The sequence below is a fragment of the Halichoeres trimaculatus genome, unplaced genomic scaffold (assembly GCF_033239565.1).
Source record: "Halichoeres trimaculatus isolate MK-OKI-2021-1 unplaced genomic scaffold, fHalTri1.1 fHalTri1_scaffold_22, whole genome shotgun sequence".
Taxonomy (NCBI): domain Eukaryota; kingdom Metazoa; phylum Chordata; class Actinopteri; order Labriformes; family Labridae; genus Halichoeres; species Halichoeres trimaculatus.
In genome coordinates, this window is record NW_027437200.1 from 19,926,301 (window position 1) to 19,945,671 (window position 19,371).

General features: G+C 40.5%; 1 protein-coding gene across 1 annotated transcript in view; it reads left to right on the plus strand.

Annotated features, from left to right (window-relative positions):
• The window catches only part of svep1 (sushi, von Willebrand factor type A, EGF and pentraxin domain containing 1), a 123,556-nt gene that overhangs the window by 17,371 nt on the left and 86,814 nt on the right, over positions 1–19,371 (plus strand). The window contains exon 2 of the mRNA XM_074699186.1: positions 18,035–18,290. Coding sequence (XP_074555287.1) covers positions 18,035–18,290 — 256 coding nt within the window. The remainder of the gene's footprint in view (positions 1–18,034; positions 18,291–19,371) is intronic.

Below are 19,371 nucleotides of genomic sequence, written 5' to 3' on the forward strand. Positions count from 1 at the left end.
TTATTGCGTCTGCTAATGCGCCCTTTGTCAAGCAACAGAGTCAGAAGGTTCTCCACAATAAGTTTCAATCTTTTTCTCCAGAATTGTTTCGTAATAGATTTTCCAAACTCTGGATATCTCATTTGGAACAAAACCCTTCAATTTCACAGAGTACAGACTTTTTTTTTAATTTCGTAGCCCAATCCGAGGTCACAGTTTCCCTTCAACAACTCTCCAAGCATCCTGCTCCCATCTGTATTCACTTCAGGAGACACAGACTTGGCAATGTAGAATCCTCTTTTTTCATCCTTCCTTTTTCCTCCTTTAGATCTTTTTTTAGAAGATCAGCAATTTAACCGCTTCAGGAAGCCCCGACACGTCCAAGACAAATTTGGGAAAACCCAACTTTAATATCCATGAAGCTGCCAAAGAATGTCCTTCTGTTGATCTGTTCAGAGGAAAGCAAACTAGCGTGATAAGATTTTACACGGAAACACTTCATTTTTTCCCCGTACGGCTAAGGGAGGTAGATAAAATGATGTATGTATTTACAAAGATAAGCTAATAGAGACAACAGCTGCCAATGCAAATGCTTGTTGGAACGGATGCTTGTTTTGCATATGTGGAAATAATTTAATATCAACCATTCCTGCAATTACTGCTGATGAAGTACTTTTCGTCTTCAAAAGCTGCTGACTTCGTCTTCTTTTAATCGCCGTTTGACTCGAACAGTCCGTCTTCCACAGGTGATCCCTCCATCTGTGTCTCTAGTATTTATGTCTTTCCGTTTGTTTCAGCTTCCACCTCCGCCTCATTTTCCTCCCACGAGGGTACGCTGCAGTGTTTTTCAGCAGCCGTCAGTGTGTATAGTATGTTCTGGTTTGGATGCTGCTGACAGTGTCCCACTTGGCCCGAAGCTGAGGCTGCTGCGGTCAAATAACTGGGCTGTGCTCCGGCCCAAACCAGCAAGCCCAGTTAGGGAAAGAATTAGAGAATTTAAATGGGGTTCAGGCCAGTGTAAACAACTGTCCTGTTTCCAAGTAAGTTTATTTAGAGTCATCTGAACACTGATCCCTTTGGTTCCCCTGGTACTGACTTTGATAAATGAAGTCATGGCTTTGACAAAGACTTTCTTTGTTGCCCAGGATTTGTTTAATAAATACTGTGGTAGCAAATGTCTATTGATGTTTTGCAGGTTTAACCCAAAGCTACACCATTGTACTGTTTAATTCAATATTTTATCATTTCCTATCCATTCTTATTGTGCAATGTTTGTCTTTTTTTATTTATTGTGTCATGAGGCATGGTATTGCAATATGACTCATATCCTATCATAACCTACCATATTGTATCATATTGTATTATGTCATAACATATCCTATTGTATCAAATCCTATCAGACTGTAAAGTATAGTATTGCACCTTAATGTATTGCATGGTATAGAATGGAATGGCATTGTACCGTACCATACCGTATAGTATAGAATGGAATGGCATTGTACCGTACCATACTGTATAGTTGAATGGAATGGCAATGTACCATACCACATTGTATAGTATAGAATGGAATAGTGTTGTTAGTTTGGCATGGAATGGCATTGTACCGTACCATGTTGTAAAGTCTAGCATGGAATGGCATTGTACCGTACCATGTTATAAAGTCTAGCATGGAATGGCATTGTACCATATTGTATGGTATAGAATGAAATGGCATTGTACTGTACCGCATAGCATCAGATTGTTTCATTTTGTTTATTTGGCATAGTACAGCATGTTATGGAAAGGCATTGTACCGTACCATATTGTAAAGTATAGATAAGAAAGGCATTTTACCAGACCATATTGTATAGTATAGAATGGAATGGCAGTGAACCGTACCAAATTGTATAGTACAAAAGGGAATGACAATAAACCGTACCATATTGTATAGTATAGAATGGAATGGCATTGTACCTTACCATATTGTATGTTATCATATTACAGCGCATAGCATCAGATTGTTTCATTTTGTTTATTTGGCATTGTATAGCATAGAATGGAATGGCAATGTACTGTACCATATTGTATAGTATAGAATGGAATGGCAATGTACTGTACCATATTGTATAGTATAGAATGGAATGGCATTGTACTGTACTATATTGTATAGAATAGAATGGAATGGAATCGTACCGTACCATGTTGTAGATTATTGTATGATATTGTACAGCATCAGATTGTTTCTCATAGTTTATTTGGCATCATAATGAATTACTTTGTATTTTTTTTATTGTTATTCATGTTGTATCCTGTTGTATCGAATTGTATTGTACCTAACTATATTCTATCATATTGTATCTCAGTGTAATTTATAGTAACCTGTCATATCGTGTTATATAGTATGTCGTGTTGTACTGTACTGCAAAGTATTGAATTGATCAGTTGTATGTCACCACATCACATCATATCCTACTCTACAATAGGACGAGACTAATGTAAAATACATAAAACACTTTTACACGTCTACAGAAAAAAAACAGCAGAGAGATGTGCTACTTTGTACACAGGGATCACAAAACTGCTAGGAACCAGAAATTCAAGGAGCACTTGTCTGAAAGCGTGTGTTAAACTGTGTTTTGTTGATTGATGAAAAATCTAAAAGATCCCTTTTTCAGCAACAGAATTGTTTGTTTATACTGACAAAGACTTCATTTTTGATCGCCTGTTTCTCACCTAATTATCCGTATCTAAACCAGAAAAACAACAGTGATGGATTTTTGAAGATGGAAACACACCCAGATTCTTCCTCTCTCTTGCACCACGACTCATTACCGGGACCATCACTCAACTCGAGTCTCAGAGGAATGAGAAAGTCTCTCTGCGGTTGTAGATACTTCTCTATCAGAATCACTGACAAGTTTTAGTGTCCTCAGAGTACATGAGGGAGTGGGTTTAGTGCTTCAAATGAATGTGTGGGAATCTGAGAGGAGGAAGGAAGTGGCATATTTCACAAAAATGATCCCACACATTTCTGTTCTTTAGATTTCTCCAGATTTTTTGCATTAAGAGTGAAATAATTCACCAGAGAGGAAATTACCACACACTACTTTATCTCTTAATCCAGTCTAAAATATAGTCACTCTTGCTTCTTGCGTGTCTTTAGTTGTAATTTTTTCCTTTTACCTTGTTTCAGTGCTTTGGACAAACTGGGATTTGGATCGAGCTCAGCACAGGTGCCTTTTGGAAGTCAATCTTAACACTTCCCAGCTCTGTAAAACACAGATGTCAGTAAACCCTTTAATGGCCACAATTGTAATTTCAGACCTTTCCACATCGGCCCTTTTTCGCATCCGTCACAGTGTTGTTTTTTGAGCGTTACCCCTTCACGAAACTGTTCCCCTGAGAGGAGGTTTCTTTTTTAACGGCTGCTGGAGTGTGTAAGTCCTGGTTCAGTCATAAAAACCTGATCTGTGAAAGGGGGAGTCTCCAGGAGCTGCTGGGAGGATTTAACTGAGTCAAAGCCTGAATGGAGACTCTTACAAACACATCCGTCCTGACTTTCCCTCTTACTTAAAATACTACTCAACAAGTGATGGGTGTTGCTGACGCCAGCCTGACTGTGCATTAGTGTTTGTGTGAGTGTGTGAGGGTGATAAATGAAAGCTAACGGGGTGAGGTGTTGAGAAAGAGAAAGGAACGTGTGATTCAGAAAGGAGTAGGGAAGAAGCTTTGAAGCTCAGTCAGGAGGGTCGGAGGTCAGACAAGCGTCAGCAATGACAGGAAGTGACTGACAGCGGCTTCAGGAGCCTGTAGTGAAAGGCCATGATCAGCAAAGAATATAATCAGATGATCTTGACAGAGTTAGCTCTATCCCATATGAGTGGTTGATGTTATATATCTATAACATGTCTAGCTATAATATATAACATATCTATAATATATCTTTGTCTGGTGTTAGCTCTGTTAGCCATGTCTGAATAGCATGATGCTACTCTGCCCTCTGTTGTTCCCTCTGTTGCTGGGTTAGCACGGCTAGCTCGTCCATCTTATTGGAGATAGATCTTACGTTCTCAATAACGATGAATGGAAGGACGGGTCCATGTCATCACTTCTCAGCTCACACCTGAGAACCAGCACGTCGTCATCACCTCCTTCTCCTCACCTTGTTGGGAAACATCCGGCCTTGCACCTGTTAGCATTGACATGCTACAGGCTGATAACAACTGAGTTCACATGTAAACAATGCAGCCATGGTTACATGTAGGATCTCCAGACAAACACAGGAGCCAAAAAAGTAAAAATATCACTGAAGACAAAACTAGTTTGGTGTCCATGCAGGTTCAGCTAATAAACTGATACCAATGGTAAACCACATCACAAAAGCTGTCCCTAACCTCTGAGTCATGGGTGTGGATCACACTTTTGATGTGGTGCAGAATATTTATATTTGAAGAGTGATTTCTAGGGATGCACTGATCCAACTTTTTAAGTCCAGATACCTTTGCTTTTGGGCTGTCACCTGATACAAAGGGGTACAAGGCGCATCCCTGTTGTTATTATCCCAATCATTGCATTGATTTGATTCCTCAATCAAGACACTAAGTGACTGCATTCTCAGTATGAACTTAAACTGTTTTGAAAAGCCAAATAATGGCAGTCCAGTGCATTAACAGTCTGATTAATCCCAATTCAGCAATAATTAAAGATTTTTAAAGGTTAAAAAAACATGAAGTGCAGATGTCCCACTGGTTTCGATAGCACTCGGTAGGGTTACCCTCGCGTATGTAGCCTGGGTTCGAATCCACCCTGTGGCCTCTTTCTCAAATGTCATTCCTCACTCTCACCCTATTTCCTGCTCTATCCACTGTCGTCAGGCACAAAATCCCAAAAAATAAAAAATAAATTGTTTGATAGCCTCATCTAAAATCGTCAAAATGCAGAATATGCTTTCAGTACCTGTTTGACGTGTCGTTACTTTGTGTACCCAACATCTTTTTCAGATGTGGTAACTTGTGGTTCCAAAAAACCAGGCTGCCAGTTTTTGAAATGCTTAACTCAAGTCCTAAGTGATTAGGTTTCTTGGAAAACCTATCAGCGATGCTAAAGTTGGGAAGTCAACTTCTTTGATTGGACCAATGTATTGAGCCAATTTCCTACTTTGGAAAGACTTTTATTGACCAGCAGCTGTAGAGTAGCTACTAAATGGATTCTGCTGCCTCCAAAATCAAGATTCAACTTTCAATCATTGTGACTTAAGTTGTATTCAGAGGCCTATTCAAGCGCTGAATAAACCTGTCAGTATCCTCAACAGACAACTCAAGCAGAATAATTTACTGTTAGTTTATTATTGGGCTAGAGTTTTCATTAGCTACGGCAGGCTTATGATTTTTGCAAAAACAGATGGATGTGTTGGCCTCTAGCACTGAAAGCTGGAAATCGGCTCCCTGTTCACAAGACACTTCTAAGACCACAGCATTTTAATGGAAGACAAATCACTCAAATTTGTAAGCTTTTATGTTTACTTTGGCATCTTGAGATCGAGATTTACCAAACCTCCCGTTCATTGGCACCTGAGGAAACCAGAACTATTTCAAAGAGCCAGTAGTGGCAAAGTTAATCACAGCGTTTTATGGGCTAAGACTGTAGGTCTATTAGCAAACCACTTGCTATGTTGAGGTTTCAGCTTGAGAGTGCCAGATTCCACTGGGTTATTTTCTTTGGTAGCTGAGTGTATGTGTTTGTCCCTATTTGAGCGAATGATTCCCAGAAGGTAATTGGTACATGGATGTAAACCCACAAATGTGCCTACTTCCTGTTTTGTTTGTCCGTTTGTTTGTGTGCTTTTTGGGGCCATTTTTTCCATTCTTCAGGTTTGATTGTGCAAGATTCTGGTTCTTGGAGGTATTAGTCATGTTTGAGTCTCAGTTTCGAGCTTTTCTCCAAGTGCTGATACAGACACAATACTCACTCAGCTCACTACATCAGCTCAGGATTTGAAACGCAGAAACAAATCCACCAAAAAAGTTTTGGGAAGAACACTATACCTTCCAGATCAATTAGTTTTTATTTAGGAGATCCAAACAACAAAGGAAGGTGTTTCCAAGCAACGGTATTTCTTGGAGAACAAGTATGTGTAACATTTTCTTTCTGTTCCACATTTCTTTGATTTATTGTGACTGGTTTAAGAAATCCATGCCAACCCAGGCCGAGTCTTCAGACGTTATGTCTTCCGCTTGGATTGACCCTCCATCTTCCATCTTCCTCTTGATGTTATAAGGGCTTATAGGATTTATCCCCCCATCAAGGAACACGTCCAGAACAAACAGGAGAATCAATAAATTGAAACCTCTCCACGGATCTGTACAATAAACATACTTGCTCTTCAATTCCCTGCTCTATTAAAGGAAATCTCCTTCTGCAACTGGTGCCAAAACAAGCACGACCCCCCTTAAGAGAAGAGAGAAGAGCACAAACGGAGAGGAACGCAGCTACAGCAACACGAGTCAACATAACAAAGGAAAATGCTGCGTGTGTCTCCGCACTGTGGTTGGAGCTAAGTCTGGACAAGACGGGATACATTTTCATGGATGCTTGAAGCCAGCGACAGTCCCCAAATCATTCCCTGCGTGTAAGCACTTTAACACGCCAGTCGGGAGTCAAGAAAAGCATCAGACTTCACCACATTGTTGCCTTTGTTTATTTCAGAATCAAAGCTGGGCTTTGGTGATGGGGCTGTGGCCGCTGTGGGCTCGGGTAGTGTGAGGTAATGTACTCACGACTGTCACAATTATTACATAACTTGTGGGATTCCTTCCACTCTTTAACCTAATTCTGCTCAAATCGGATTTTATGTCACTTGTGGATCACATCAGGCTCAACCGCAGTAGTTTTGAGGCAGAATACTTTCCAGCTGTTTCAGAAATAAACATATGTATCAGGTTCTGCTTCACTGGTGATGACCAACTGTGTGTAGCACCAAGAAACCTCTCGATGTTCTCAGACTTTGACCACCTAATCTTGGTTGAAACAAATGCCCCAGTCAGACTATACAAGCATCCAAAACGTGTAAGACTGGTCAGTCATGGAGCCATGAATTTGACATGTACTACTAACGAATGGCACCTGGCCAATCACCAACAACATGATTACATGGGAAGGAAGAAGGTCAAGGCGATGACTGGGTTGCTTCAAAGTTGCGAGACCAAGAGGTCCCAGTGCTTCCCACCTAAACCCCGAACCTTTTGACTCCTGGTGAACATAGGAGTCATGTTTCATGGTTTGAAACCTTTCATGTCTGATGCTATTAAAGTGGGTAGATGAATCTGGTTTGTTTAAGCAATAACTTCCTACAAAATAAATGACTTTTCAAAGAGGAAATATCACACTGAATCAGGGGTCTGCCCATTTTGCTTCAACTCACCAGGGTTAAAGTCATTCAGTAGCCACACAAAGCACTTTATATTCACAAAAGGGTAATACAACTCTTTTCAAAGTAAAAATCAAGTAAAAAAAAAAAATCTAAATTGTGTTTTTTATGTGTTGTAAATTGTACATGTAATGTCTTAATTTTTTATTTTTAATAAATTAAAAAATATATATTTTGACAAAAAATTGTAATGTCATAAATAACATGAATTTGCAAAATTTATTCAAATAATTGAAAAATTAAAAAAAAAATTAAAATAAAAAAAATTGCAACATTTTTCAAAAAATGTGCAAAAATTCTCTAAATTGCAAAAATTTTGTTTATTTGCAAAAAAAATAAAAAAAATTATAGTTTCAAAAATTGGCTGAATTTTTTTGGTTAAAAAAATTGTGTTGAAATATAGTCCAAAAAAAATTGTAAAATATACAAAAAAATGTGGATGTTTTTTTCTTACTTTTAAAAAAACTAAAAAAAAAAAAAATCAAAAAATTTGCAAAAAAAATGTCAAAAATCTTAAAATAAAAATTTGAAAGCTTTGCAAGATGTCATTCATATTCAGTTCAACAAAATGTAAACGCGTGATTTTATTTTAGTGTCTTTGATCATTAATACCCTCCGTAAGACAAATACTTTATTGTAATAATATTTTTTTAAAGCTACAACGAACCACTGTAAAGGAGTCAAAGAGCTGCAGGTTGCAGACCCTTGCACTAGATCCATCTCCGTGCCATCGAACATGACGGGTTTCAAATCACGTCAAAATGTAAACCCACCCCAATCCTGTCCGTTATCTTCCAAATGTGTCTCAGGTCCAGCAGGTTCAAGGCCTCAGGATCAAATACACAAAACCTTACTGTCACAGACCCATCACAGATCCACCATGACAGGAAGTCAGGCACTTAGACTACATTGAAACATTTGGTAAAAACATCTGGAAACACGATCAGGGGAAACACAGTTTGTCTTATTTTGAAGATCAGAGTTTTAACCTGGTTTAAGTGCCTGGCTTCCTGTCCTGTTTGATCTACTTGGCCTGAACTGAGCATGAATATTATCTTGAAACATCTCCAAAATCGAAAAACAAGCTACATTTGTAGTCCGAAAACTTCTTGAACACCAACCTAAAAAGTTTGTAATTTATGAAGCACAGTGGTTCATCAGATTAACTACATGAGGCAGCATACACAACATTTCACAATGTCAAGCATTTAACAGTATTTGGCACATTATCCAGGCCAAGTGACTACAAATGTCAAATCCTTGCTCCAGGAGTAGAACATAAAATGTGATAAATAACCTGAAATACACGACATGAGGCAGGTTGCCGAGCCAGCCTGACCCCACCATTATCCAACTGGCACTCAGGCCGTAACTGCTCCCGTTATTCTTCCTCCCACTCAATCAAACCAGCGCGCCCTGTCCAATTACCCAGAATGCCGTGTCCGATTGGAACGCAGTCAGTGCCTAAAATGTTCTTCTCAGCGCTCCGTTCCGCCAGAGACCAGCGGGGGGATAATTGAATGAGTTTCTCATTTGCCAGCCAAGATAGCCTTTCCCCTTGGCATCACATCGTGGAATTAGCTCCTCTCTTCTCTCTCCACGTCTGTCCTCCTCCTCTCGTCGCTCCTGGTTCAGTTGTTGAGTTTGATGAATGGTGTTGTGACAGAAACCGTCAAGCGAACACACGCAGGCTTCCAGCCTACCATGTCTGGCAATTAACCGACTGTCCGCACTCTCTTCTCGGGGAGTTTGGACGCTTTTTGCACTTCCCTGTCAAACTGGGCTCGGTTTGGGCCTGCCGGCAAATCCACATTACACAGGCAGGCTGGAGTGAAGACTTTTAAATCATTAGGTAGGGGCAAGTACGTCACTAGTTGCCAAATTGGGAGCACTTTTCTGTAATGGCTTTCTGTTCTAAGAAAGTTTTCCATCCCTAAAATTTTGCCAGTTTTACCCCAGACAGGTTAACAATTATCTATGTAGTCTTTTTGAAACTTGAAAAACACCATTTGTGGTTTTTGGAGCCTCTCTTTTAAGCACAATAATTGCACTCTGAGCTCGGTGATTGATGAGGGATCCGCTCCTGAAATATTGTCCTCCTTTTAGTTTCTACTCCCTGAAAAGTACAGACACCTATGTTGGAGTTTTTCTGCAGTGAGACACCAAGTGGGAATATAGGTGAAGTCAAAAATCTGATTTGTCCTTCTGAATAAATGTAGGTCGATAAAGCGATGGTCTGATGAGCTTTAAAACCAACCAGACAAGGTGAAAGAACGTGCACTACAGTACAGTGAATTCCTCTGGTGCCAACACATTTACACCCTACACTTAAAGAGTAAAGTCTTTTATTCCCGACCATAATATTTACTACCTGGAAGAGAAACTTATAAGTATCACTTGCAGAATCAGTTTCCAGCTGTCTGCTTTAAGACTCCTACCTGTGTTTTCGAAGACTTGGTCCTGGACCAAACTGGACAACTGCAGGCTTGTGTTGGTCGCAGAGAAAATGTACTCAATAGAAACTTTAAATAGGGGGTACTGAGCAGTTTTTAAGGTGAACAGGTTCCATCATTTATTTAGGTGAAAATGCAAATCATGTGTTGAAATTTGCAGTTTTTGTGCTGTCTGATTTCTCAAATGTCAAGTTTGCTCTTCAAAATTAACACTACAGTACATGTTTGTGAATATCATACTCAGGGTTATTTGTTTAAGATAATCATGAAATATTACAAAGGTGTAAAATATATTTTGATAATTTTTATATGGATAAGATAATCCTTTTCACTTGTGTTCGACAAATCAGCATCAACCGTGTTACCCGCTGAAAAAAAAACCTATGAATTAGCAATGGTTTGCTCCAGAGTCACATGACATAAATCAATTGAAGTCACATCCTTTTTGGGGGGAAGCATGAAGAAAGTGTTGCATATTTTAACTCCCCCTCATCAATATTTTATCAGAATGATTGTCTGTACATGGGGCGCTTTAATTTTCCATCAACTGTGTTACCAACATCTTCTGGTGTTCTTACTATAAATGTTAAAAAAAACAAACTGTGAAGAAAATACACAGAAATATGAGGTGATGGAGGTCAGGTGGTGGCATGTTCAAGGTCTACAGTTAGAACAGGGGCCAAAAAATCGAGGAAGTCTTGCATAGAAATGTTTAATAACTCTAAATTCAGTACAATATGGATTTATGTTGAAAATATTTACAACTTTTGTCCATAACACAATTGACAAAATAATGCTCCAAATTTTTTTTGTTACTTAAATATTTAAAAAATCCACTGGAACTTCAACTTGCTAGCAGATGAATCAAGTAGATTCTTTTTTTCATTTTTTGTTTACCTGAAATGTTCCCCTAATTATACAACCGCTCATTAGTGTTGGCTGCAGATTCTTGGGGCAGGGGTTGGCAACAAAGATGACGCTAGAAGTGCTTTTATAAGGCAGGTTAAAAAAAAAAAAAAGAATTCTTGTGGTGGTTGTGACATTATTGTTCCTGACTGTCTGCCCATGTGTTTGGTGCTAAGCACTAGTTTTGAGCACTGGGAGCCAGTGCTTTGCCAGTGGAAACACAAAGAAGCAGTGCTCAATCAGGCACTGGTCTGGAACTAGCACTAGCACCGGTTTGGTCAATAAGGGGTATTCATAGCCATGTTACCACCAAGCAGACCGGTTCACTTCGTCTCGCTACGGCGTGCATTTTGCGGCGTTTCCACTGACTTATCCCGGTACAGATCCCCAAATAACCGAGACGAGCCGTCCCACTTTTTGGGACCGTTTTGTATGGGTGCCAGACTGAACCGATCCGCTCTTGGAAGGTGGAGCAACACACTGCAGACCGTTGATTGGCCAAAAGAATCATCACTTACCCCGAAGGTAGCTGCATTTTGTTCCCTGAAACAAAGCTTGATTGTTCTTTGTATCAAAGAGCTACATGCCAATCACAGAGAGGACGAAATGCTGCATGTCTTCCATCTGTGCTCTTTGTTTACTGTGTCACGTTTTTCTTCTTCATTGGTTATATTAGTGGGGTAAACTGTGTCGCGCTGCTACGGCGCCATGCTATTATTTAACAGCTGCGGTTTTCGGCATCCGGTTAACACACCACCCACCATGAGAGGGCACAGTTTGCTGTGGAAACGCAAACTGGATCAGGCTTAACTGTACCAAACCGAGTCTGCTTGGTGGAAACGCGGCTCAAGGCTCCCAGTGCCACAAACCTCCTTCTGTCTGGAGGCCCAGGGGCCCATAGGAAGATCTTAATGTTTGAGGCCCGCACCATATTCTTATGTGATAGCATCATCATTTCAGAGAGAACTTGTGCTATTTTTAGCAGTTCAGAGACAAATTAAGGAATTTTCACATGTGAACATGAAGTTGTTTGAAAATCAGCATACGCTTACAAGCACATTCAGCCTTGTTACTTAATATCCTTGTTTAAAGTATAGGAAAGCATGATACCCCCTCTTCAAGTAACAGGATTACATGTCCTTGTCTGTTAACCACAAACTCTGAATACAGTGATAAGTTTTCACCACTGTAGTTCAAACAAGTTACAGACTGTCTTGCTGACACCTCCCTTTTTTAACAATGGTCTGATTTTTCCACATTTCATCCAAAGCCAATACTTTCTGGCAGCCAATCCTAAACCCTAGGTGTTGAATCCAACAGAATAAGGAAGTTTTAAAACTTGCTAAAACACGATCATCTTCTTTGCCAAACAAATATGACATGACATTTATGAGATGGACTCTGCTTTATCAGAGGCAAATTTCAAGTCTATGCAAGTTGATTTACGTACCACAGTGTCATGAGCTGCAACTAACAGGCAGAGAGGTAGGAAGTGCATCTAAAAAGACTCTGCAAGCTGCAATAAATGATGAGGGTGAAGTGTACATTACATTATCAGCAGCACATAAGCTGGAGCATGCATGGTCGTAAGCATGCTGGGTGGCCCTTATGGAAACCAGTCTCCTCAGCCGTACTGTGTCAGCTTCTTTGCTCCCCTCGTGAGCAACACAAGAGCATGGAAAAGTCTGTGTGAAGACACGTTAGTGAGGCAGAGATGATGTGGCAGTAAGTGTGGAATAAATTTAATCAGAGCTCCAAGGCAAACCAGTTCAAGAAGATACATGTGCTTTTACGTGTGCTCTCAAGTCCAAATATCTCAAAGTGGGATTGTACCACAGTGAAAAGGTTATATAATTCAGTCAAAGTCTCATTACCTGAGTGTAACAAGTATCTTCTCAAGTTTTCTCTTGAATATCCCAAGCATGTGTCTGAGACGTTGCTCAATAATCTCAAAGTTGAGTCTAGTGTCTTGTGTGTTGTTCTGTTGGGCCCCTACAGAGTTATTGTTGTTATCCTTACCACCCAGGCCAAGAGCAGATAGCCTGTCAAAACAAGCACTCTCACTTCCGACCGATGGGGAGACTGTCTTTCCAAACTGATGCAGTTGGGTTGAATTTTTTCATCCACTAAGGAATGCCTGAAAAAGCTTTTTTTTAGGTCTGTGAAAGGTGGGTCTCCATCAAGTGATAAAGAATTGAAGAGGGTATCAGACTTGTCCTTTGCAAACAAGACGGTTGTTTTTCTCCTTGTCTATGATAATAGGAGAGTCATTAGCTGGTTAGCTTGGCTGAACAGCTTCATTAATTGGCCAGATGGGATATGTAATCTCTCCATCCAGCTCTGGGTCTGTCCTGAGATCTCTTACCAGTTGGAAAAAACAAGAAAACCTTCCTCAAATGTCAAGTTTGCAAAGTTAGTTGATTCATAAATCAAAAGCTTAGCCTTCTCGCTCAGTTCCCTCTTCACCACATTGATCTGGTACAATTCATTTCACCTGCTGACTCAGCAGGAGATGTTGACTCATTCTGCACTCAGAGAGTCCAAAACAGCATTAACAGCAAATTGAAAAGGCAGAGACCTTGATGAATCAATATCATTTCACAGTTTTTCTACTGTCGAAACATCTTTGATTGTTAGCTAGCATTAGAAAAGAGCTAGCAATGCGTTTCAAACAATTCTTAGCCAACATTATCTCTATAGATCTCTTAGCTTTTTGCAAAGACATCTACCTATAATGTTGTTTACGTGTGGTCAAAACCAAGCTCCACGCCTCAGATTCAGATGTGCTGAAAACTGCAGTTCCTTGAGTGTCCACTTGATGCTCACTGTAGACATCAGAAACCACATCAACACCTTTTCAAAAAGTCGGTCTTTACAGGAGAAATAAGTAGTTTTACGGTCTGGTTCTGAAACACTGTTTTAGTCTGATTATATTAATACTCTATCAGCACAAACTGTGCAGAGAATACTATTTTTGTAGCTATTTGTTTTTACATTTGGCTAAAGGATTGCCTCTTTACCTGATCCTAAATTAAGTAAGTGCCAAGTGTATGCAGTGCACTTAATGTAGGTGTAAGGTGCATGATTTGGGACACAGGAGTTCAGTATACTCAACATGGTGCCTTCGACTATAGTCTTCAAAACTCTCTGTCAGAAACAAACAGGTGATGTCACGGACCCTATGTCCATACGTTACACAGACTGTGGTTCATAAGGCTTTTTGCTGAATTGGTGTTTGATAACCAATCAAGCAATATTAGGCGACAGCTAACATGAATTAGCTACTTGTTAGCTAACAGTGCTGTTTGTTGGTTTTAAATGCTACAGCAGAATAGTTCCTTCCTGGCTAACAGTAGTGTAAGCTTGTACCTAATTAGTCATCGTTTTTTGATCTTATTTAACTTTTGCCTGTTGTTCATCTATATTTTTATAGGCTGTTGTTTCATTAGTAAAAAGCTACCCTGAATGTGGAAATCAAAGATAAAAAAACTCTGATCATTAACCAGTTTAACTCAGAGCCAGGTGGGTTGAAGCTGTGATCAAAGCCACAGGAGGGGCTGATGGGAGGACAGCAGCGTGGTGCAGTGGAGGTGGGGGAGTTCCTCATTTAGCATTCAGAATAGCTGCCATGCATATATGAGCCTTTGATTAACAGCCGGAGTACCTTGGCACCATCTTAAGCCCCTCAAGGTGTGGAAAGGTTTCCTGCTCTCTTCTGCCAAATGCAACGAGGTGCCTGCGTTTGAAGTTGTAATCACACCAACATCTGTTTGGAGATGTCAGAGTGAGGAACCAGGTTTTCATCGCTGTGGAATGAAGGTTTTATTTTTATGATTTATTCATAATGATGGTGAAATATGAGTGTAAGTACAACACATGGTCTTTGGAGGTCTATCTCTGAGAGGCCACTGTATTCTCCTGTCTTCCTCTCTGTCTCTCCTGCTTCTTGCCAAACTTCGAGGCGTTTTGGCGCAAGGATAGATTCAACGCTTGAACCTCTTATCCCTTTAGGCCTGTTGTTCCCTGTGCTATCACCACCGCTCCAGCAGATATCAACAACTCCAAACCAGATACGCTTCAACTGTCCCATTGCTACCGGTGTACTATCTCTTCTTCTGGACACACGCCGGCGTTGAGGCATCTGCCAAGTGTGTAATTGCAGAAATGCATGGAAAGAACAGCGCAAGGAAGCTGACAAACAGCTGGAGAAGGTGTGCTCAGTATTACGCACATATTCTCATTGACTTATTCTTTTCACCCCATTTGAACGCCGTACTTGTGCTTTATTTCAAATACTCAAAAAACATCCACCCCTCTCCTTTTAGTTGGTGTGATCCAAAGACGTTTGAGACCCTCTGTTACACATGGAAACAGCAGGTAGCTATGCAACACTTGTTACTTGAGAGGTTATCAGAGCATCAGCGACCTTAAAAACAATCCATCTGTTATACCTGTTTCCCCTCCACTATCAAGGTGTTACCTTCACTGTAAGGGTTTCATCCCTTTCTGGCCCTCTTAGTGCTATAACAGTTGATACTATGTATTATTTCCTCTGATGAGTCACATGACCAGCTGCACGGAACTCCTCATCAGTGTGTGACATCATCACGGAACTGCTGCAGCAGAGGGAAGATTCAAATTCACAGAAGTTAAGAAACAACTTGTCATACAGGCCAGAATATTGACCTAATCTGCGAAAAAAATATGATATTTGTGTAGGAAATTTTGTCAGGAATCCATTAATGTCATTTTTAAAGCTGTACCAGTTTTACCTTTTTGTCAAGAGGCTCAAAATGCTGAAGCCTGCACGAGGTGGAGGTTCCAAACCTATGTATTTTAATAGAGGGAGCTGACAGGGCTTCTTTGGGGTTCATCGACTTTGAAGGCTTGCTATTTGAAAACCGGGTCCAAAACAATAACTTCCATCAGAGCTTTTGTAGAGCAGGGTCTAGTCTGTCATGTGGGATAATTTCAAGCCGTCACCATTTATGGTTTCGTCGGAGATGATTTTTGCAGAAAGGGTAAAAATGTGGCTTTTTGTGCAACTCAATGAGACAAACATTTTGACATTGGTTTCATCTCTCTTTGATATTCCTACTGCATGTTAAAGCCATTTTAGTGTGTTTTTGAGTGCCCAGGTGGCGCTAGAAAGCCCATTATGGGGCATTGAGGGTCATGGTTGGTATCATATCAAAATTTCTGGCGCTCACAATGGTTGGTGAGTTTTTTGAGCATCTTTAGGGGGTCTTATAAGGGATTTAGTGGAGGAGGGAATAATAAGAAAGAAACAGACGAAAAACAATAGTGCCCTTGCCTTTCATTTTGACTCAAAAAATCAAAATGAAGAAAAATGTAAACCTATAAAAACCTTGGATTTAGGTGTGAGAATGATGAAATACTCTGTGTGTGTAAATTGACCCTTGACAAGCTTGACTTAATATGTTGATCCTCCAATCAAAGCTGTTGAAGTTTGTCCAAGGAAAACAACAGTAGTGATAGAAGGATCATGGTTGGCCAAATACAAAGGAGGGTTGAGTTTGGGTCCCAGGAGACCCCAAATTTCTGATTTGGGTCTTATGCAACAAAAGTTGGGGAACCCCTGGTCTCTGGCAATATAGTGCATACAAAGAGCTACACTCACCCCTTCCCACACTCTGGCTGCTAAGGTCGCCTTTATGTTAGTACTCTGACCTTAAGTATGTGCAGACTATTCGGGAGGGTGTTATTAGTGGGTATGCATGCGTATGCTCTGTTTGGTCGCTAACAGAAGCCACTGACTCATGGGTGAGACAGAAACCGCTGTGGGCTGGAGGCACTTTGAGCAGACGCCTAATAAAAGACCTAAAAACACACTAATACATTAACCCACAAAGAAAAGGCTCACATTTACTGAGATCTTACATAAATTAGACAGATATCATGGGGGCTCCTTTTCTTATGGCAGCACCTGCCTGACTTCTTCACAGCTCGGAGCATCTGCAGCAAACCTTTAAGCTTTAAGGATCAGAGTCTCCTCCATCCTCTCTCCATCCTCCCTATCCTCTGTAATTACACCGCCCCTGCCAGAGCTGCTTGAAGTTCAGCCAATTAGACAATAAAGAGCAGAGCTTTCTCTCCTGCTCTGTTCCCCGTCCTTCCATGGTCACACCCTTCGCGTGTCTCCTCTCTGTCTTCACTCCTTGTGTTTTATGGTCTGTCGTGTGTAGAAGTTGCTTCCTGTTTGGGCTCCGTCATCCCAAAACACATCCTTTGTTTCCCTCTCGTGCTTTCTTTCTGTATGACACAGCACTGACCGTCACAGCTTTGAGTAAGTAACTGGATATCTGTCCACATTTGGCTAATTCAGAACACCTTCGTGACAAACCTCAACACGATGAGCTTGGCCTCGAAAGCACAGCCAGCAGATGCTCTTGTTTGGGTGTTTTTTCTCCACTCTAGAGGAAATAAAGACATGTGTCTAAGACTTTAATGTCTGGTTTAATTGTACGTCCTCGATTGTAAACGGTAGCTAAAGTTAGTTTGGGAGCTGTAGCCGGTGTCCCTGCAGACACAGCAGGCCGCTCCGTGTTGCCCAGTGGTTTCAAACCACTGGCGAGCAGCTGCGTAGTCTGAAGGAGGAATAATTACAATTGTAGAGCTCGCTCCTTCTTTTCTGTCCCTCCTCCCCCACCTTGCCCTTGTTGCCTGTCCTGCTGATGGAGGGTTTTAAGGAACCCCAGAACTGAGGGCTGCTCTTAGTGGTTGTTTGTGACGTGTTTCGTTATTCAATTTAGTCGTGTCACCAAAACCGGAGCTTCAGATGGTAGTGTGCTGGCAGGCTGAGCGATGGGCTCCTCAACATTTGCAAAAAGCACTCCTGCTGTTCATTCTTTTTCTGTTTGTTCTGTAAAAAAATCACCAAATCTCATCACCATCACCCTCAAGTCATTTACTTGACTATTTCTTGAACAAGTGCCTTGAGTTTGATTCGCAAGTAAGATACAAGGCCTGGTCGAGAAATACTTTTGCACAAAAATAGGTCTACAAATTAGTAAATGATGCTTATTTACTCGCTGCAACACTAAGATATCAGAGGAAATTTCCCCCACATGTGAACTCAGCCTTTCTTTACATAAGACCTGAAACTAACAAGAAGGAAACTGAAAAAGTTTCAGATTTGTTTTGCTTATCTTGGCTGTTAGAGTGTTTCTTGTAAATTATCAATTAAAGTTTTTTTTAAAGTTTGGTTGCCTGGATGTGAAAGTGATCAGCTTTCGAGACATTGAACTCATTTATGTTTTCTTCCCTTCAGCAAATCCTTCGCCAGTCCCGCTCAAACTCCTCCAAGGTTATTTTCCTGATTACTGACGGCTACTCAAATGGTGGGGACCCTCGGCCAGTGGCGGCAGCTCTGAGGGAACGTGGCGTTGAGATCTACACGTTGGGAATCTGGCAGGGGAACATCAGGGAGCTTCATGACATGGCCTCGCAGCCCAAGGAGCAGCACTGCTACTTTGTGCACAACTTTGCAGAGTTTGAAGCCCTGGCTCGACGAGCACTTCACGAAGGTATAGAAAAAATATATATCTTAAATCTCTTTTTCAGTTTGAGCAATTTTTTCAACCATCATCTGATGACATAAAAGGTCAACTTTTTGGTTTCCTATCAGAGCCAGAAGTTACAGGTAGTAATTTGTGAACAATCTTTCGCCAAATCTTCCTTTACCATAGGGTGGATTGTTTACAGTGAAACTAACAACTTGACAAGTGACCACATGTTGAGATCAGGTCAGGTAAAAATGTTCCCAAAGGTAGCGCCTGTATTTCTGTTTCTGGGCAGTCTCAGTTTCACTGTTACTAGTAACTTGACAGAGGGTTTTACCTGGGCATACTTAAACAACATAATGATTAAAATTTGACTGTAAGATACTATTCCTATATTTAAGGAACTAGAAAAGCAAGCCATTAAAAATCAACAAATTTCAGCCAAGACCTCCTTTTTTGTTACAGTGAAACTGGCAACTTAACCACATGTTCATGTCAAAAGCAGAACTCGGTTCCTCCAGTAAATGAGCAGACGCCTAATAAAAGTAAGTTAGTGGTCATAACCCTAACCCTAACCCTCCCAGAGAAAATCCCCCGTTCATCTTTGCCTGATGAGTCTCAGTTTCACTGTAAATTATAAGCAACAGAGTCAAATTCGCAACTTGAGAGTGAAAATGAAAGTGAATGAAAGTGTGTGTGTGTGTGTACCATGAGAAGTCAAAATGCTCTTCCAAACTGTAGGGAAAAAAAATCTCAGTTTCACTGTAAATAGTTAGTAATACAAAGGCTTCTGACTGGATTCTTTATCACAACATCTTGATTCAGATTTGTAAAAAGTTGAAATGTCAGCTACAGCTTTTAAATTTAAGGAGTAATGAACAGCTTTCAGCTAACAGTTCCTCTTCTTTAACAGTGAAACTAGCAGCTTGACAATGTATTCAGGTTGAAGCAGAACTTTTTCTCTAAGGAACATCTGTAAATATAAAGTAAATGTCTGCAAAATACTTTCTTGATCATACACACCCTGCAAAGTAACTCCTCTTCAGATTTGTCTGAAAGGTCTCAGTTTCACTGTAAACAACTGGCTGCAAAGTCCAATTTTTGA